Source organism: Neltuma alba, unplaced genomic scaffold (genome assembly GCF_004799145.2).
Source record: "Neltuma alba isolate B1F8T4 unplaced genomic scaffold, ASM479914v2 tig00012398_pilon, whole genome shotgun sequence".
Lineage (NCBI taxonomy): Eukaryota > Viridiplantae > Streptophyta > Magnoliopsida > Fabales > Fabaceae > Neltuma > Neltuma alba.
This window is the reverse complement of record NW_021636891.1, coordinates 61,022-82,961: the sequence shown is the minus strand read 5'-3', so window position 1 is coordinate 82,961 and position 21,940 is coordinate 61,022. Positions and strand designations below refer to the sequence as shown.

The 21,940-nt window shown below is 34.0% G+C and overlaps 2 protein-coding genes across 3 annotated transcripts; both read right to left on the bottom strand.

Moving 5' to 3' along the window:
- Nucleotides 1–1,017: 1,017 nt before the first annotated feature.
- On the bottom strand, nt 1,018–11,680 carry LOC114726661 (uncharacterized). Its single transcript, XM_028913331.1, has 6 exons — nt 11,341–11,680; nt 10,828–10,964; nt 2,349–2,523; nt 2,113–2,237; nt 1,653–1,904; nt 1,018–1,575 (listed from the first exon to the last, which is right to left on the bottom strand). Exons 1-6 carry the CDS (start codon nt 11,678–11,680, stop codon nt 1,018–1,020), a joined length of 1,587 nt encoding a protein of 528 aa, XP_028769164.1.
- A 6,379-nt stretch (nt 11,681–18,059) lies between these two features.
- On the bottom strand, nt 18,060–21,940 carry LOC114726653 (uncharacterized). 2 transcript variants are annotated; one of them, XM_028913316.1, is made up of 8 exons: nt 21,434–21,940; nt 21,160–21,309; nt 20,920–21,066; nt 20,743–20,799; nt 20,549–20,659; nt 20,273–20,476; nt 19,856–20,199; nt 18,060–18,967 (listed from the first exon to the last, which is right to left on the bottom strand). In XM_028913316.1, the coding sequence occupies exons 1-8, from the start codon at nt 21,900–21,902 to the stop codon at nt 18,218–18,220; spliced, it is 2,232 nt and encodes a 743-aa protein (XP_028769149.1). In that variant the 5' UTR covers nt 21,903–21,940; the 3' UTR covers nt 18,060–18,217. The 2 variants fall into 2 exon arrangements, with proteins under 2 accessions (XP_028769149.1, XP_028769150.1); XM_028913317.1 differs by having other exon boundaries at nt 21,446–21,940.

Here is a 21,940-nt window from a genome sequence, read left to right as displayed (position 1 = left end):
CAAATTATTTATTCCACTTATACTTTGTAAAAATGCCTTTTGTGCATCAGATTTTTTTTCTTTGAAAAGGTAAGATTTCATTCTATCCAAATGGCTTCATAATATATAGAATCAACCATAGAATCAATGTACAAACAGGCAGGCATAAGAGAAGACAGCAGCATAAAGAGAACTTAGTTTCAAACAAAAGCCTGGACATTCTTATGCTCAATTACTTGAAAAACACTGGCACGTAACATATCAAAATAAAATTAAAGCTTAGTCACAGGCAAGAGCAAATCTGAGGAGATGTACCGCAGCTTCATCATCAACAGTTGAGAATCCACCGCTGAGTCATATCAGTCTTCACAAAGCTAGCTGGAGACACCAAGTTAACTTAGAAACTCGGGTACCTCATGGCTTGTTTTTGGGATGCACAGTGGTAGCAGGCCATCTTTATTCCGTCCAATTGAAAGTGTTAAAATCATATGTAAGAAATCAGAATCACCATTGAAGTTTGCTCGTGGCCTTTTATTGAAGCCATCAATAAGAGTTGTTGACCATAAAGATAGGAGGTGATCTGGGCTTTCCAAATGAGATAGTTCTCCTGAGTAAGCTTGGTGGTAATTTAGTGAGGGAAGGTGGATGGAGTAGCAGCAGAGTGGGAGACATTGGACGATGACGGTGTGAAAGGTGGAGTGGTGGTGGTACATATTTGGTGGGTGAGCCAGACATATTGCCGAGCTACAAAAGTAGCCCTAGCTCTGATGCCATAATAGAAGGAAGATGAAAACAGAGCAACATGATAAGAGAGGCACAGAGCAACAGAATTCAAAATGTGTTGTATTTCCTCATATATCGTGTGTACAGTGGCTAGCTCAATACATAGAGAACATTATCCAATACAATTGAGATACGTGTAAAGTAAAACACAAAGGATTGAAGAGCATTTCTTTCTAGTTTGCATTATGGCTTTGTTCTGATGTTGGGCTTCAATACCTTTTAACTAGGTTGCGAAGCATGAGCAAAGGTAGCCCTTTAATAATCAAAGTAGAGCGGAAACTGCGCCAACACATAAAAGATGACAGAGATGCAAGTTGCGGCATATAAAGCAAACGCAGCATGGTGAAGTTGATGTTTGAGCACGAAGAAATGTCCAGCACAGAATGACACCATCATGGAAGCAATCGACATGAGCAGCAATGTTAAACCTAGGAGTAACTTCATGGGCAGGTCTTTATGAAAATCTTGCTCTTGAAATCGAGAAGTAAGTAATGATAGGAATGTCAACACAGCCATGACGGAGCAGCACAGGGCTATGAGTGATGAAGCGGCAAACACTTTGAACACTATCTCAGTTTCCAGAGTCGGATAGCCGGACTCTTGATCGACGCCAACGGGAACGGTGGTTGCCGTGGCGAAGGCCACTGTAGCAATTAGTGCTGCCACAACTGAGCAGGATTCTAAGGTTTTTCTTAACCACTCGCCACCGCTTTTGACGAGGCCTTTGTGAGTATCGGTGAAGATTTCTTTTACGGTTTTGTGGTTATTGTTGTATGGACATATAAAACCAGCTGGCATTGAATATTTGACAAACTGCATCTCCAACATTACAGGTAGCTCAGAATTAAGATATTCTAGCAAAATAATTATGTAAGCAGTTTATTAATTACCTCGTACCACTTGAGTTCCCACTGCATTTGAAGAGCTTCCCCAGTAATGAGCCAGGGCATGTAGTCACCAAGTGTGGCCACCAAGTGCAATGCAGTGTTTCCATCCTTATCCACCTGACGGAATAGGCTTTCTTTATAAACATTCTCCTTCAGCAAGAACTCATACACGTGAGGTTGCCTGTGTTCTGCTGCTAATAACACTATGTTCTTCTTATCTTCATTCACCTCGTGAATGTTAGCCACAATACTAAACTAGCCCAATAAGCCCAACAAAATAAACCAATAAACCAAAGCCCAATTCAATACTCAGTACAGTTAGCCCTATATTCTAGATCATTCCATTGTAGTACGTTTTCCTTTTCTGTCTCTCAGGCTGTTGCCTATATAAGAAATGATGAATTACTGTTCACAATTAAGCAATATAGAATACAATGTTATCCTTAATATCTGTCTCTTATGCCGTTCTACTCTGAAAGTGAATAGCACCTGGATTCAACTCCAAAATTTTCTCTATCATTTCCAGCACTCCATCCTTTGCAGCCATTAACAAAAGAGTCTCCTTTCTCCTCTTTTTAGGACGTCGCGCTGCACAGTTTAAATGTCAAGCACATCATACACACACACACAGACACACACACACGTATAATTGATCACATTTAATCTGCATCAAGCGCTTCTAGGTTAGTCATTGCGTACGTTCGTCGACGTCCCGGACGGATCTTTCTGGAAATTCCAATGACGTGGCAGGGGTCATATAAACTTCATTAGGGTTCTCCCCGTCATTCTTGTCGTCATACAAGGAAGCAAAATGAAGAAGACGTTCGAATACTTGAACACACCATGTATGGGTCTCCTTTTTTCGATATATCTTCTGCACATCAAATGCAAATACTGGGGAAATTCAAAATATATCAATTATAAGAGTCGTAAGCCACGCATCATATTTAATACGAAATGAATATATCAAGCATAATAAGCATATATACCTATCCCCAGAATTATCCAAAGCATTAGATAAATGCCCTTGATCAAAGAGCAACAGGTTTTGTAATTAGGTGGAAATAACGAATTTTCCTGAGCTCCATCCACTGTTGGTCCTAATTAAACAATTTCATAAGACTCTTCTTTACTCACATGAAATTTTAAATAGCCTCAAAATTCAAAAGATCTCTCACCTTCCGCTCCGGAATCTTCCTCATATAGCTCAGTGGAAACAGAAAAGGTAGCAACTTCAGTCGAAATTATATATGGCTACAAGCTCTTGGCTAGGCCATTGGACAAAAAATTAAGATCAGAATGTTTATTTATACTATCTCCGGTATTTAATATAAAATTCATTTATTTAATAGCTAAAATATACATTTGATCCTTTAACTTTATACAAGATTTCAATTTAGTTCTTTGACTTTAAAAAGCATACATCTGGTCCTTTAACTCTAAAATCATTAAGTTTCAATGATTGTTTTTTTTATAACAATTATAGATGTTTTGAAAATTAAACTTAACATATTAGCATTTGAGAATATTTTATCAACATTTAAGATCTTAATGTCATCATTTTTTAAAAAAATTTTAAGGTTAAAGAATTAAAAGTATACTTTTTAAAATTAAAGGACTAAATTGAAATCTTGTACAAAGTTAAAAGATCAAATGTATACTTTAACCTTTATTTAATTACAGCATATATTACATATTTTTTTTGAAATATTTTTGTATCAGAAAAATTAGTTTAAAAAAACGATAAATATAAATACTTTAAAATAATCTTTTAGTTTTTTTAATCTTCTTAGATTAGTTAACTGGATCTTATACATTGAGGATTTGAGGTAAGATAATAAGAATGCCTGCTTTTCTTATTAATTGGAAAACATCCCAAAATAATGTAATATCACAGTACGCACGCTATCAAAACAATCATGCATTCGCGGATGTACCATTTTGTTTCCATATACATGTCATTTGTATTGTGATAAAATTTCCTTATTTTTTTAATTGTATTCACTAAGGATAAAATTGAAAAAATACTATTAATTATTTTACAAATGACTTATATTTATAACTGAACTTTTTTCTAACTTACATATATGAACAGAGAAGTAACATTATCAAGTTATATATACTTATTCCCCGAACAGATTCCGCCAGATAAAAAAAAAATGCAAAGCAAAAGAATGTACTCCTCCGGTCCTAAATGTAAGACCCTTATACTAGTATGTATAAGGGTACTAGTATAAGGGTCTTACATTTAAGACCGGAGGAGTATTACATATAGAAGGGATCGCAAAGGATGAGTAGGAGAAGTAATGTTACGCTACTACGTAACCGCAAAACGAATTAGATATGCACGTTTTCTCAAGTTCGGCTCTAGTTATTCGGTTTATGAAGGTGGCGTTCAAAAGCCATTTTACATTAAAATCATCAATTTTATGTTCGGACCCTAAAATATTAAACTTAAATGGGCAGTCCAATAGGCCCACCCATAATGCAGGCTCTACAGACCACACCTCCCCCCCCCCACGAAGCCCAATAATTATCGAAGTTACGACATCCAAAACCCACCCATATTGATTTTTTTTTTTTTAACCTGGTGGCAAAAAACTAAATAATTTTTCCTTTTTCCCCAGTTAGTAAGTATATTTATATATTTTTAATTTTAAAAATATGAAAAATTAATTTAAAGTCCCAAGCAAGGAAGCTAAATAAATAGACTCAAAATGCACAAGTAACTCCCAAGTCCCAAGCCCTTTATATGTGAAATAAATAACATTTTCATACTCAATTACCACAATACCCTTGTTTCTATTTTTGGAAAAAAGTTGTGGTTAGTAAATTTTGGAATCGCTTGGTCTTGGTGGGAGTAAAATCCAATGCCACTTGATTTTCAGAACGATTAATAAACATCGGGGAACTCAAACACGCTGTTATAATAATGCAAAATATAAATTATCTTTAAAGTTCAAATTTCAAATTTAAAATTAAATATTTTTTAATCCTCATTTTCATGATCCAAAGGTAAAATATTTGATCATGTAGAAGCAGGCCACATATCATAGAGAATGTTTAAAAAAAAAAACACCGAGGGAAAGGCTTACATGGGTTGCTGAGCCCATTATTAGGCTGAGCCGAGCCTAAAAGTTCTCAAATTTTAAGACCCATCCTTTGAAATTGGATTGAAAGGAGTAGCCAACGGGCCTAAACCAGTTATGCCACTTCACGCCGATACCGAAAAGCCTAATAAAAGTGTAACAAAAAACGAAGGCCTAGGAGTTGCGGCGTCAAAAAGCTTTACCACTAAGTTGTTTCTGTTATAAATAAAGAAGAAATTTAGAGAAGAATCATACAGAGAAAGAGAGGATCAACAAGAGAGAGTATTTCTCATTCAAGTGTGCTCAATACATTATACATGCCCTCTATTTATAGGCACAGCTTTACACCTTTGATAGAATCTACAGATTACATAATAATATGAGATAATTGTAGGATATAGAGATAATGGGAGATATTAGAGATTATAGGAGATATAGGAGATAATAAGAGATATATGGACATCCACAAAGATATTATTATATTCATAACACTCCTTCTTGGATGTCCAATATATATGAATGTGCCTCGTTAAAAAACTTCAACTAAGAAAAACCTTGTGGGACAAAAACCTAACGAAAGAAAAATAGTACATCATTCATTGATACCTATACAATGCTGCCTCATTAAAAACCTTGCTCGGAAAACCCAATGGGACAAAACCATAGACAAGGAAAAAAGAGCACAGCGTGTATCGACTCCCCCTTTTGGCAACATCAGTTGACATCTTCGAGCCTGCAAAGTCTAATATAATAAACAAGCCTTCCAAATATTATAGTGAGATAAAAACATCAAATATGAATTTCATAATCTTATGAAAATCATAAGACGAATAGTCCTTTTATGGTTTACCCACATGTGGATCATACTATGATCTCTTGACATGAGGATCAAACAAGAATACTTTATCTATATAGCCATTAAGATTAGTCTTGGGTACTTTCAAATCAAATATTACCTCCACGGTATCTTTAAAGTAACAAAGAATATTTTTAACTTCATTCCAACATTTTCATGTTGAAAAAGAATTATATCATGCGAATCAGCAAATGATAGCTCAGATTCTGTATAGCTAGATAGATATATAAATGCTTCAATGACACTAAGATATGGTACTTCTAGACCAAGTGTTTATTCATTACCTTCTGGAGGTTTAAATCGATTTTTAGTCCATATCTAAAGATCTTGCAACTACCAAAACATATAATGGATGTTACTGATCCACATAATAGATGTGACTTATCCATATGTATTCTTCTGAAAGCTTTCATTTCAAACTTTTTTTTTTAAGTAATTCGTAGCTTTTGAAAACTCATCAGGAGTTTTGATGCTATCATCATAAATAGTACTGATAACAAACTCATTTTGAATCTTTTCACAAATGGACAAGTTGGAATATGTTCACATCATTTCTTCAATTGATATTAACCATATATGGCTCGTATAGAGACTTAATTGAATAATGTTCTTGAGAACATAATTGTATACTTCTAGAAACTTAAATCTTTCAAGGATTTTCATACATTATGATCCAGATCTGTTCATGTATTGGATCGTTTGAATTTATACAAGGATTTGAATCCTTTTGGGATTTACATATAATTTCACTATAAAGTGAGTCATACATTATAGTTATATATTTCTAAGACACACATGAAAAAATTTCATTTATTACCAGACTGCTAGATTGATAAGGCATGTAATTTAATCCACCACAAGACTTTATTTCTCTTTATATTGTACAAATGCCTATTTACATAATACTAGCATTACACTTCAAGTGCATAGGCCATGGATACACAAATCCTTGCTACATTGCGTCTTTTCTTTTCTATTGGCCAACCATTTTTCTATATGTATCTCATGATAGATTTATATATAAGATCCTCATTTGATCAGATGATATCATCAATAAAATTATTGTCGACAATTTTATTCCTTTATCGGTCTCTTTTTCTTTTATGACATAAAATATCGAGATCTCTTTATTGCTTTCAGACACTTAAACCTTTTCAAGAGTCAAACAGTTGTGTCTTAATCTCTTTTGCAATTCATGCCTCTTTAGTATGATCATCATGATCATTTGCCCCTTTTTCTTTTCTTCCGATCATACTCTCATGCTTTTAGTATGTCTTAAAAATAGGAGCACTTTTAGCTAGAATATAAGAATTAAGAATTCTCATTTGGGTCAGTAATTGCATCTGGCAGATATTAGTAATGTTTTACGAATGCAATACTTTATGAACTTCTAGTTCATACTACTATATTTGAGGATCTACATTTGATAGTGAAAATGCATTCTATGTGTTTTCTTTTCCAACTATACATTTTCTCCCCCTCATATTGGGAACATGTAATGTAAGTCTCCCAAATCCATAAATCTCCTTTAGAAACATTATTTTGTTTCATTTAGAGACAAACAAGAATAAGGAGATTCTTATCTAACAATGATCCCAACTTATTTTTAATATCCATCTATGTGCATTATTGCTGTGGAATAATAGATCTTGCACATTCTAAGATAAAAAAAATGTCTGGCTCCTTACTAAAAGCCAATTATAATGGGAGAATTCACAATACATTATTGGCTTGATGCATTTATGTACAAAAATATATAAAATCAATCATCCCAACACTCAAATGGGAATTATGTTCTCATAAACTTTGATCTAGCTACTTATGGAGGCTTTTACTAAGCATATAATTATCAGCAACGTGAGGACTAATCACTAGCAATCTCAACGAGAATCATATTGATTTCATAATCAATTAAGAACTTATGTACTCAATGTAATTATCTAAACATATTTGCAAACTTCAGGTTGCAAGTTGATCATAAACACCTGTGACCATTTTATAGATGCATCTTTCACTTATAGAGTATTACTTTGGTCCACATGGTGTCTAAATGAGCCCATATATATAAAGTTGATACATTATAAATTTGCACGGATCCGATTTTGAGCATAGTTAGTGATGTTCTCTTATTTAGTTCTTTTGAGAACAAACAACACATAAAAATTCTTGAATCATATATCATTTTTAAAGAATCTTCTGGTTCTTTAATAAATGACAATGCACATTTTTCATGATATTTTGTATCATTATGATCCGGGATGATATGACCGGTCATGTCAAAGTATAAATGCATAAACTTATGGTTTATTGTAAAATTATTCTCAATTATTAGTAAACTTCCTGTTACCATGTCATACTATTCATTTTTCACCTTAATATTTCATAAGAAATATGCTATCAATTATGGATTTTATCTTCAGGATAATAAATCATGATATAGCTCTTCTAGAGTGTTATTTTTTATTTTTTACCCAATGGTAAAAACTTGTGCACTTATAGAAGGTTGAGCGCTATTGACTCTTCTGGAGCCTTTTTCAAAAGGAATATAAGATATAAGGAATGACATTAATATTAATAATAACAAATTTCATCCAACATAATTCACACTTGTATTTCAACAATCTCCCCCTCAAGTGTAAGTCATATAAATATATTTTTCTTATTTCTATATTTCAAATAGAGTGAATAGCATATAGTAAGCTAATAACATATCTTTAATTTAGAAATCCAAATGCTTCCTGATTCAGATATAATAATGAATTTCAATCTAATTGTGCTATCACCTTAAGACCCTTTGATAAACAAATATTCTAATATATATATAGTTGTTCAGGAACTAACATATATTGTTTTTTCACTATATGATATACTTTACTTCTTGTTATGCTTTTTCAAAGTATGAAGTATATATATATTTTTCAAAACATAAAATTTTCTAGATATTTCGTTATTCAAAAACTTCACTTCGTTGTATATATTATGTAATGCTTCAAAACTTATTCATAAATTTATAAATCTAACAAAAATTTGAAAAGATTTACAAGGATTAAAATCAAACTATATAGTTATGAAGATTTAAATCATAAGCCTTCAGGGCTATTTATAAGTCTTTAGTCTTCAAGACTCTATATAGTAAATATATATATTAAAAATCATTTGTGTCCCTTAATATTTGAACCATAAGCCTTCAGGGCTTTAAAAACATTATAAGTTATTATTTTCATGTCATTCAATAACATGAGTGTAATGGCTGCTGGCCATTTAGTAATAAGAAATTATAATATTAATAAATATCAAATTGAATGTCAAGAATATATGAGAATAAGATAAGAATAAAACTTAAATTTTAAATTAATTAAATGTAACATGAAATAAAGAGAAAAGGTAAACTCTTTTACCAACACATCCTTCACTATATAGTCATTAGTTTTCTGGGCTATATTATTTATAATTTTAATTGTCATAATTTTTCTTTTATAAACAAATCATATAATGATCCTTCTCATAATCAAAACTGTATGGTTTCAGGCCATTTAATAAAGAAAATAAAGATACATGGCATCTAGCTATTTAATTTCAAAATAAATAAAAAATTAAAGATATATGGTTTCTGATCATAAGATAAAAATTGGATGTTATATGGCTTCTAGCTAATTAATAAAATAACAAAAAAAATTAAATATTTATGACTTTTGGCCATAAGATAGAACATCAAAGTTATATGGATGCAAGCCATTTAAGAAGATATAGAAAAATTATATATATATATGGCTTCTGGCCATAAAATAGGAAATTCAACACGATATATATAAATAAAGATAAATTAAATATATATGTGGCTTCTGGCCATAAAATGGAAAGTACAAATTATATGGCTTCTAGCCTTTTAATGAGATAAAAAAAAATTCAAATATATATGGCTTTTGACTATAAGATAGAAAATCAAAGTTATATGGCAACTAGCCATTTAATAAGATAAAATATATATATATATATGACTTCTGGTCAAAAAATAGAAAATTCAAATTATATGGCTTCTAGCGATTTAATAAGATAACAATAATCAAATATATATGGCTTCTAGCCATAAGATGACAAATTTATATCTAAATACTTCTAGTTATTTAATAAGATAAAATATCAAATATATATGACTTCAAGCCATTTTTAAAAAAATAGAGAATTAGCCCCATATATATGGCTTCTAGCCATAAGATAAAAAATCAAAGTTGTATAGCTTCTGGCTATAATATAGAAAATCAAAATCATATGGCTTTTAGCCATTTAAATTGAAAAGAATGGAAAATCAGAGTTATATGGCTTCTGGCCATTTAATTACAATGAGATGAAAACGTAGAATTATATGGCTTCTGGCCATTTAACTTTAGGTGGTAACTCTTTAAGGATACTACTAGTATCTATTGGAACTTCGGGTTCCATCAAAATAGTGACGTCAAGTCAATAAGAAATAGATGGGGGGGAAAAAAATCTTCTCATCATAATTAGTTCAGAACAATGGAACCCGATGTTTAAAACAATGGTAGATAAAACAATGGTAGATAATCATTTTAATTACATATAATGGCTTAGATTATCCTAGATAAATTGAATAGGAATACGGATACTCTGAAACGCCATATATATGATGCTCAAGATATTTTTATTTGAACAGAGCAAAGGATACTCTCGAAAAATAATAAAGATGATGCTCTAAAATTATACTGGGGTAGAAAGGTATATCATACGCACCTTGGTTAGAGCTTCGTGATAACGTGTTATAAATAAAGAAGAAATTTAGAGAAGAATCATACAGAGGAAGAGAGGATCAACAAGAGAGAGTATTTCTCATTTCATTCAAGTGTGCTCAATACATTATACATGCCCTCTATTTATAGGCACATCTTTACACCTTTCATTGAATCTACAGATTACATAATAATATGAGATAATTGTAGGATATAGAGATAATGGGAGATATTAGAGATTATAGGAGATATAGGAGATAATAAGAGATATATGGACATCCACAAAGATATTATTATATTCATAACAGTTTCCTATTTTGCTGGCAAAAAATGCATGCTATTTTCCTGTTTTCCCCAATTGATAAATGTTTTTTTTATATATTTTAATTAAAAGGTAGGACAAATTAATTTAAAGTCTCAAGGAAGGAATCTAAATAATGAATGGCATGTACATAGGTGGTGTAGGATTCGAACGTAAACGTACATACCAACTGTGCCCGCTTTTTTTTCAGCCCACAAACGCTCCACAATGTTTTGAAGTGGGCAAAACAATGAGGACGGATATCACTGTAATCGGGTTCTCTTACAAGATAATGTTCTGCCTTAAGCTTCTCAACAGGTAAACCTTCAGGACAAATCAAATGCCGATGAATCAATCAAACCAAGCATGAAGAATACACACACACACACACACACACGACACAAATTAAATGCTTCTCCCATCCAGTGATAAATCATGGCTTCCATCCTTCCAAGGCGGCTGCCGCTTCTAAAAGCAGAAGGCTTTGACGCTACAAAATGCAGAGGAGACAACCCCTCCTCGTTCACACAATACGCAAGGTCTTTGTACAAATTAAGTATCTGAAAGGCGAGATCTACATATATATATATAGAGCATATATAGCAATGATTAAATAATGTTATATGTATAAATATATAGTTGATTAGAATAAACAATATAATTGATATGAGAATGAATGAATGAATTCGTTCATGCGTACCAAAGTGGTCACCATTGATTGCGCAGTGAAGGATAGTGTCTCCATTGTTCCTTCTACAGTTAACATAGTAGGGATTAGCGGCAGGAGGGTTTCGGATGTAATGAAGTGAAAGAAAAGCTTGTTTCCTGCCATGGAGGGCGGCCAAGAAGAGAGGCGTCTCGCCGTCAGCGTTACGATCATCCACTAAGGTAGGCTCCACCCAAGCAATGATGCGACACATTCTGGCATTGCCCATGACAGCTGCTACATGCAAAGCAGTGATTTTTCTATTATGAGGAGTTCGCAGGGCCTTTATAAGCTCCCCTTCATTAGGTTGTGTCAGGGACATGGCGTCGACCATCTGCTTCACCACGTGCTACTTCCCATCAGCGACTGCTGTGTGCAACGCAGTGTCTCCAGAGGGAGTATCTTTGGCCGTGTGAAGCACCGCATCTTGCATGTACATTTCAATGACCTTGTCCCAGTTCCCTCTCATGGCACACGAGAATAGTTCCTTCTCGTTATCGCTGTCCTGCCCCATGGCTCCTTTAGGTCGTTTGTATTGTGTGCTAGTTTCTATTCAGCGATAGCTTGTTTATATTCTGATATGCTTAGGAGATTTTGATGATATATGTACTTTCTTGGCCAGAGTTTGCTGGGTTATCAAGTTATTCCTCAAACAAGCAAAAAAACAAATAAAGCAAAAGAATTATTATTTTACAAGCCGAAAATAGAAAAGACAATGTTACGTAACTATGCATGTTTTTATATATTTGTGGTGTGGAAATTCTGAAAAACAGAACAATGAGGAGTGTGATTCACAAACGGATCAACATCCCTCTTGTTTTAGGTGCGTAGGGGTAGGGAACAAGTGTGAAAAACAAGAGTGAGTAAAGAAGAAGAAAGAGGGTATATAGAAACAGCGACAGGACACGTGGCACTTGGAAACCGAAGCCCACCTCCATTTTAATTACACAGTACGTAGTTACTGTGTAACTGCTGTTAGTCAGAAACTCGTAATCTTTCCTAAAGAGAAAGCTAAAGGAATTGAATATTGCAGCCAAAGATAAATTAATTAGTCAGAAACTCGTACTACCCGAACTTTAACTAATTTAAAAATATTAAAAAAATAAATTAAATTAGTTATTTATAATAAATATGTGTTATCTTTCCTAAAATATCCTTATTAATCTAGTGTATTGGTTAGAACTATTATTACTAGAAGAACTACCTTAAGAAAAAATATATAAATATGAGAGACAAAATAGATTGGAGTCTTATATTTAAAACAGAAACAAAAGTTAAATGAGGTTTTATATTAAGGATCGGAAATAGTACAGATAGTACTACAAAATTAAGAATATTTGACGATTATTTTAGTTCATATTTGACGGTTTAGAACCGTCAAATAAGAAGGCGTCAAATATTCTCAAAACAAATATTTGACTGTTATGAACTGTCAAATATTCTTATGAATATTTGACGGTTCTTTGTTAACAACTGTCAAATATTCTTCGAATATTTGACTGTTTTTTTTATTAACAACTGTCAAATAATGTGACCTTATTTGACAATTCCTTGCTAACAACTGTCAAATAAGATCACCTTATTTGACCCTTATTTGACAGTTCCTCGTTAACAACTATCAAATATTTCACCTTATATAATTATTTTTAATTATTTATTTCTTTTCATTTTTTTACTATTAATATTTATTATGATGTACAATATAATCATTTAATAATCACAAGAGAATAATATTAAATAAACAAATATATTTATAGAATTTAAAATCTAATACATTAGATGCAAACATCATAAAATTTGAAAATAATCAATCACTGAGCACTCCCTATACAAAAGAACATTCTCTTATAAATCTTTTGAATTCTAAAATTCTATCAATAAAAAATTCCTAAAAATTGGTTCTTGATCAAACACCATAGTACAAACTCTACTCTTTGCTTATGCACCCATAGCTGCAATATTCAATATAAAAGCAGTGAATGTGATGCCCAAAGAAATCTAACTTCTGTTGCCTCAAGCTGCTTGAAAAAGGTAAATTGGATGTATGAGAAAAGTATAATACTTGAAAAATAAGTTCTGTTGTACTAGATTTAAATTGGTCTTTTTTTAAACTATGCAAAACTCTTAATATTTGTCCAAATCTCTTACAATAAAAAAAGGATACAACCTAGAAAAAAAAAGATGAAGAGAGCCAAGAAGAAAAATTTAATGAATGACTAAAAAAATGCAACCTAAATTACATTTCCAATTAATTCAATTCCTGACAATTTAGGTTTCTTGGTTAAGGTAAACATCCTTTCTACATTGCCATCATCTCCAATAAATGAGAGACGAAGATAGCAGTATAAGACTCAAGTCCCCCTGTAAGCAGTTCAAGAAAGAACAATACCATATTAATGAACTTGACAGTAGTATGGTATAAGACTCAAGTTCCCCCGATAAATTCACATTGAATATAGCCTCTGATGTAAACTAGTAAAACTGCAATAAACATTAGCAAAACAGAATTTTCCGCCGTCAAGTTATTCAAGTGCAAAATATGGTCCAAAACATGAAAAAAAATATTTCTAGCCAAAGTTATGATCATGGATAAGTTTGGTTGGGAAGATATACTTCAATACAAGGTGTTTACAGAGAAAGAAGTTAAGAATGAAGCGGCACTATGTGCGACAGGGCTCCTGAAGTGTTTTCCCCCCTCATCAATGCAAGAGATTTGCATGATATGAATATCAAATTTGGGTTGAAAGACATGAAAGAAGCTTGTCAAAAGTTAAGAGAAGATTATCAAACACTTTGTTTGTCAACATTCAGCAAAGCAAGAAGGTTACATGCTCCGTTTGGATAGCCTATAAAGCAACTTTAATAAAAGGCAAAAATCTAAACAGGAACCACATTAATTGTTCAATAGGTTGAAAGAAAATATCTTCAAGAGAGAGAACTCTAGTACCAATAATAAATCTAATATCAAGGACATCAATAATAATAAAATTTCATATAGAAGAAGGAAACACGCCATAGGCTTCCTTAGCATAAGTTAGATTTGCGAGCATCATCTAAGAAAACTTTTACATAGAAAGAGTTCACTATTGCTCTTCTTCGTCAATCAATTATTTGCCATTTATTTCCACTTTATGCCCTTTTTTCCAATATTCTTCACCTCTGCTAAATCACTACAAAGTGAAGATTTTGATAAGGAAAATTATTGTTTTGTAATGGGACTTCCTATGTGTGCTTATTTTCCAATTTACATGCCAAAAAGATAGAAGGAAACCAAAATCATTCCAAATCTTCAGAAAGTAAACCTGTAACTAAATTCTGTTAAAACTAAATATGAAAACGAACTATTTTAGTAAGAAATGCTAGCATCTATATAACTACCCCTCGATCACTAGCCAGAAGACATATATCTATCTATATATCATATTTTTCTTGAAAAGAAAGGACAATTGAATCCAAACTCAAGCAAATCAAACAAAGGACATCAACACTAAGCTCGAATGCCTATAACAAAAGAACGCTACTAAGAAACAACCGACAGTCAATAAAAAGCTCACAGACAGCAAAACTATGAAGAATCGAGGCAGAATTATCATGTATTATTGGGAAATACAAAGTAACAAAAACAAGAAGCCGAAAAGCACAGATAATTGAAGCAGAGATAGCAATGATGAAGAACAAAGAGCAGCAGCAAGTAGTTGAGGACCGAAATCTAGCATTCTGGGTGAAAATTTTTGAGAAAAATGCAGAAAAGTGAAAAGGAGAGACATCGAGGAGCGAGAATAAGAAGTAGTCAAGTCTTCAGGCCGTCATGCTCATCATACGAGGGACACATTAGTCCTGGTAACCTATATCGGTGATTTAACGCGATAAAAATCTGTTCATTAGATCTGGGGTACCGCAACACAAGACGGAGAGAGTAAGAAACCAAGCGAGTAGCAGAAGAAACGTTATGTGACCTAGCACAAAACTTTCCTTTCTCAAATTCTTTGAAAAACATAATATATGAGCACGATCAACCAATCCCCTGTATAATCCATAGCGATAGCAACGGCCAACGCAGGTTCGATTTCGACCTCTTAAAGGAAGGGATGAAAAGAAGGATAAGGACGAGAGAGGGCTTTAGCATCAGTACTGGGATTGAGGGTGAGGAGTTTGATTTTGGCTTCTCTCCTCCATGAAGCGGTGTTAGACTCTTGAAGGAAATGGGAAGGGAAGATGGATGAGAGGGCGAAGCAGAGAGCTTCAGCGTGAGAAGAAGGGTGAGAACAAGCTTTAATGAGGGTGACCTAAAATCTCAACGAGTAAATTTGACGGTTATTTAATTTAACCGTCAAATAAATATTTTAAATTTAATAAACTTGAAGGTTTTAAAAAGAATCGTCAAATATTTGATGAATACTTTACCATTCTTTTTAGAACCGTCAAGTATTTTCAAAGAAAAATTCACGGTTCCTTTTAAAACGGTCAATTTTAGTTATGGTGAATTCCGCCTCACTTTATTTAACAGTTTTTATTATAACCGTCAAGTATATAGGGTCAAGTATTTATAATTATGTAGTAGTAAGAGTATCCAAATATTTAACACACACTAGAGTAGTAAATAGCAATGGACTTGGGTCTTGTATATGTATTATCATGGCCATCTTTGTGATGATCAACACACCAGACTCGCCAAACAAAACCGGATAACGTCCTGTAGACCTTCGAACGAAGATCCCTTTAGGTAGCCTCTTGCCCTTAATCAAAATATCAACAATAATTTGGTTTGTAAAGAATTAAAGTAACTCTAGCTCATTTTGCAGGTCATCTATCGACTCAACTGCATCCTTTGTCTAAAAATTACAAAACTCAATTGCATCTTCATTTTTGCATTTGGATTTCAATACCGACTTATTTGAGAAGATTAAAAAAATTATATACGTTAGTTAATTATAATGAATTTGGCCTGATCTTTTCTTTAAATATTTCTACATAACATTAGAATTAGATTATATATAAGTTAGTTTAATTAATCTGTGAAAAACTAATAACGATAAGAAAAAAATAGATTAATGGGGTTTTATATTTAAAACTAAAATTCCCAACTTGCTCATGCATTTAAAAGTTAAATTTGTGAGTGACTTTATTTTAAGAGTTAAAAAAAAAAGAGTTTTTCCGAATATTAAACACGTTGTAAAATCATTTGAATTGAAGTACCACATTAGCTAGATAATAACGTTCTTGAGATCCAAATAAAAAAGCTAACATCCCGGCCCCCGAATTTTCCGTTTTTATGCCTTACATTAGATTTATTTAAAAAAGATTTTGAATAACCAGAGAGAGAAGATCATCCAAAATCATCCACACCCCTCCCATAACCAATTTTGCCCTTATCTTATTGCCTCGTAATATTGGCGTTTTCCATCTCCTCCTCTGGCTGCACATACATATGTGATTTGGGCTTCCTCTTTGGGTCATTTTCTGAACCCACTTCTTTTGGAATCATGACACCATCCTTTCACATTATTCCATGTTCTTTCTTCATGAGCTCCCTCACCGCCTCGTCTAGTTTTTCTCTCGTAAGACTCTCCAAGTCACTTAATACCTTTCTTGCACGAGTCCAGCCGAACAAGTAACATGGACAGTAGTGGGAGAAGAGGATAAGTGAATAATTTTTATCTACAATTTATGAAGACTTCTCCTATAAGTACTAACCTGTCTGCATTGACAAACAAGATTTTTTTTATATTCATTCTATAAATTCTAATAATGTTTTTTTATAAATATAATATTATTCTATAAGTGATAATATTCTATAATTAATAAATTATTATAATAATTGTATCAATCTACTGGTTTAATGGAAAAGAACAAAGGTAATATCAGTTAAAAATAACCATAAATAAGAAGAGTATAGAGATAAATTGCTTCTGATTTTATTGCTGTAATACAATTGCAATATTCAGCTTAGTTACACTGATATTGACTGACGCAACGACAAATAAAAAAATCAACCAATAATAAATATTTATTTCAGATATTTTCTGCTACCCTTGATCGGCTAGATTATTAGGGTTGTTCTCGCTGGGTTATTGAAGTTATCTCTGTTATGCTGAATCAGATTCTGGATCATATCATATCTTCCAACAAATACAACCTGAATAAACGAAACATAAAATTATGTTGTCTTCACCAGAACACATACACAAAAGCTCGTGAAAAACGCTGTTGAGCGGCTGAATAAAACCTCAGAATCATGCTCAGCGAAAGGTGGTGGCCGCACTAAATATTACCGTGGTCTTTATACCGCAGAAGTGCCCGGCGGAGTTAAACAAGACACCGGCCACCTGACACTCAAATATGAGCCACCATTCCAACTGTACTGTTCGCCATCTCATTACTCATTACGGCCATGTTTATGTTCCTCTCTATAATGACTTCGATGGTGATCGATCCTGATATCTTTGGTCTGATTTGATTAGTTCAGATTCAATACTTGCGTTTATCCGCCTGTGTACGTTTATTGACTTGGTAGCATTATGTTACATACATAGCAATTTGTGTGCACGTGCGCGAGAAATTTAAGCAACGCTTAATTACATGCAGATTTTTTTTTTTTTTGGTTGCCTCGAGCCACTATTACCTTCAAACATATTAAAATCTACCGTAACAAGTGCTAAATAAAAAGTAAATGGCTAAACGCAAAAGCGAAATGAATATATATTAAACCACACTTTATTACATCCAAGCACCATAAAATATTAAATTACTTGCACACGAAGTTAAGTTACTACATATATATCATATATAATAGTAAGTCAACAAGATCGGCTTGAGAGTGTCCAGTTTCCACTGTTCAAATCAAGTGGAGGCATGTAACAAGTGATGAGGGTCAGCTTGCCGGTACATTTTGATGACCTTGCCCCATTCCTTTTTCATTCCCTTCTTGTTGCTTTCCTGCTCCATGGCTTAAGAGATTGATGATACGATCTACTTTGTTGGCCAGAGTTTGCTGAGGATCGCCATTGACGTCAAGCAGCATGGGCCTGCCACTACTTTTGGGAACATGCTTAAAGGTTGCCGATAAAAGGTCAATGTACAGTGGAAATTGTGCCAAAACAAAAAGCGTTACAGGGAGGCAGGTCACCCCATATAATGGAAGAGCAAGATAATGAAGTGTATCCTTGAGCACGAAGAAATGTCCAGCACAAAATGAAACCAACATAGAAGCAATCGACACGAACAAGGAAGTCAAACCTATCAGTAACTTCGTGGGCAAGACTTTGTCAAAGTCTTGCTCTTGAAATCGAGAAGTGAGTATAGATAGGAACATCACCAGGGCCGTGACAGAGGAGCCCAGGGCTATGAGTGATGAGATGGCGAACAGTTGGAATTGTGACTCGCCTTCAAGTGTTGGGTGGCCTGTTTCTTGAACGACTCCGCCGGGCACGGTGGCCGCGGTGGCAAAGGCGACCGTGGCAACTAGTGCTGCCACCAGCGAGCATGATTCTGAGGTTTTGTTGAGCCAGTCGGCGGCCCTTTTTTCGAGGTCCCTGTGAGTTTTGGCGAAGATAACATCTGGGGTTTCATTCTTCCTGTTGTATCGGCCAATGAAATCACATGGCGTTGTCTCTTTCACGAACTGCGCATCAGCCATTACATTTACATCATCAGAATTAAGGTATTACATTATACTCCTCCGGTCCTTATTATAAGACCCAATTTGACTTTTTATTTGGTCCTAATTATAAGACCCAATCCATTTTTTCTCTTATATTTATACATTTTTTTCCCAAAATAATCCTTCTAATAATGATAGTTTTAGCCAATATACTTAATTAGCAAGGATATTTTAGGAATAACAACACTTATTTATTATAAATAACCAACTTAACTTACTTCCTTAATCTCCTCAAATAAGTCAATTGGGTCTTATAATTAGGACCGGAGGAGTATATAAATATATATATAAACACCCACGCACGGACGAATTAGAAGCTATATACTTAATCTTATTCATAATGTAAGTCATTCTAACTAATTTATTAGAATAAAAAATAATGTTAATTCATTAAATTCGCCTCAAATTGAAATTTTTTTCAGATTTTACTCGTAAATGAAAGAGAAAAATAAAGGAGTTACTATTGAAGTATTAATTACAAAGACAAAATTGATAAATATATAGGTATTAATTACTCTCAAAATGACTTATATTATGGACCATATCATTCTTCTAGAAACGACCTATATTGTAGACTTTTTTTAATCTAAAATATATAAAAAATTTCTAAAAAAATTTTGATCCAAAATATAAGATTGACAGGATGATTAATGATAGTTTTTCATTTTTACCCATTTTTATGAGGCGAGAGACTTTTAAATGCAGGAGAGAGAATAAAATATTTCAGTCATATTCTTTAATATGAGTAAAATAGTAAATTTATATCAATTTAAAACACATTTAATGACGTCACTAATTAACATATCTAAAGCTTAACCAATGTTGAGGGAGTTAATTGTTATTACGTACCCTGTACCACTTGCGTTCCCATTGCATTTGAAGAGCCTCCCCAGGAATGAGCCAATGCTCGTCGTCACCAAGTGTGGCTGCCAAGTGCAGTGCGCTGTTTCCATCCTTATCCACCTGATGAAACAGGCTGTCTTTGTAAATATCCTTCTCCAGCAAGAACTCAAACACTTTAGGTTGGCTGTGTTCTGCTGCCAGTAACACTATGTTCTTCTTATCTTCATTTTGGTCGTATATAGCAACCGGAAAGAACTCCACTATTTCCTCTATCATTTCCACCACACCAGTCTTTGCTGCCGCTAATATGGGAGTCTCTGCTGTAGTCCTTTTAGGACTTTGTTTATCTTCTGCACGCATGTCAAACACATAATTATCAATTACAACTTATAATCAAATGCTTCTTGTGACAACACGTATTACCTTTGTCGTTGGTGCTGCTAGGTTTGACTTCTGATGGGTCGGAGGTGGCATCCTGTCGAGAAGTCGTATTATAGCCTTCTTGAGGTTTTCCCCCATCATCCTCGTACTCATGCAAGGAAGTGGAGTGAAGAAGTTGTTTCACTATCTGAACAGACCATGTATGGGTCCGCTTTTTCTCATATATCTTCCTCCATTCCTCAGATCCTGAGGAAAATCCAAAATATATAATAAGCATATCTAGTATTAGATGGGTCAAACATATATAAGCATATATACCTTTCCCGAACATTGTCACAATCACCAGATAAAAGAACTTGATCAAATCGCAACAAGCTTGGTAATTAGCAGGAAATAACGGATTTGCCCGACCTCCGTCTTCTCGTGATCCTAATTAAGCAATGGTATGAGAGTTTTCAGTAGTTCTCACATTCGCAATTTTAATTAGTACCAAAATTCAAAAGACCTCTCACCTCCCTCTCCTGGATCTTCCGCGTCTCTTTCAAAAGGTTTAGAAATATTGCCCGCTACTGGAAACAGAAAACACAGCAATTTTAAGTCGAAATTATATATACCGACAAATTCTTAGGTAGGGCATCGAGGGAGAAATTTATATAGATGGTGTAAGATTCGAATGTAAGCGCACGTACCAACTTTGACCGCTGTTTTTATTAGACTGTAGGCTTCCCACAGGATATTGTAGTTGTCAGGACAATCATGACAATCACTGTCCTCGGCTGCACCGGGGCATTTATGATGTTCTTGATTTTCTAACTTAAGCTTCTCAATATAAATACCTTCAAGACAAATCAAACGCCAATGAATCAGTCAAATGCGCTTTTTTCCCCCTATGCGTGAAGAATAATGCCCATAATTAAATGCATACATACAGTGATAAATGATGGTTTCCATCCATCCAAGGCAGCTTCCGCTTTTGAAAGCACACGGCTTTGATGCCAGCAAATGCAGAGGGGAGCACCCTTTCTCGTTCACCCAATTCGCAAGGTCTTCATGCAGATGAATTATCTGAAATGCGAGATCTATATAGCATAGCATTAATTAAATAATGTTATAGTTGATCAGGATAAACAATACAACATAGAAGCTAGATAGCTCGTGGAAGGAGTTTTGGGGGGGGGGGGGAATGAATGAATTTCTACGTACCAAAGTAGTTACCATGGATTGCAGCGTGAAGGATAGTGTCACCATTGTTCCTTCTGCAGTTAACATCGAAGGGAGGAGTAGTGATGTGAGGTTTTCGGATGAAATGAAGGCAAAGAAACGCTTGTTTCCTGCCATGGATAGCGGCCAAGAAGAGAGGCGTCTCACCGTCAACGTTACGATCATCCACTAAGGTAGGCTCCAAGCTAGCAATGATGTGACACATTCTGGAATTGCCTGTGTAAGCCGCTAAATGCAAGGCAGTGTTGTTTCTATTATTAGAAGTTTGCAGAGCCTTTTTGCGTTCCTCTCCATTCCGGGACATGGCGTCGACCATCTTCTCCACCACGTCCTCCTTCCCATGAGCGACTGCTATGTGCAAAGCAGTGTGTCCTGAGCGAGTAATTGTGGCCTTGTGAAGCCCCGCATCTTGCCTGTACATTCCAATGACCTTCTCCCATTTCCCTCTCATGGCACACGAGAATAGTTCCTTCTTGTTATTTCTCTCCT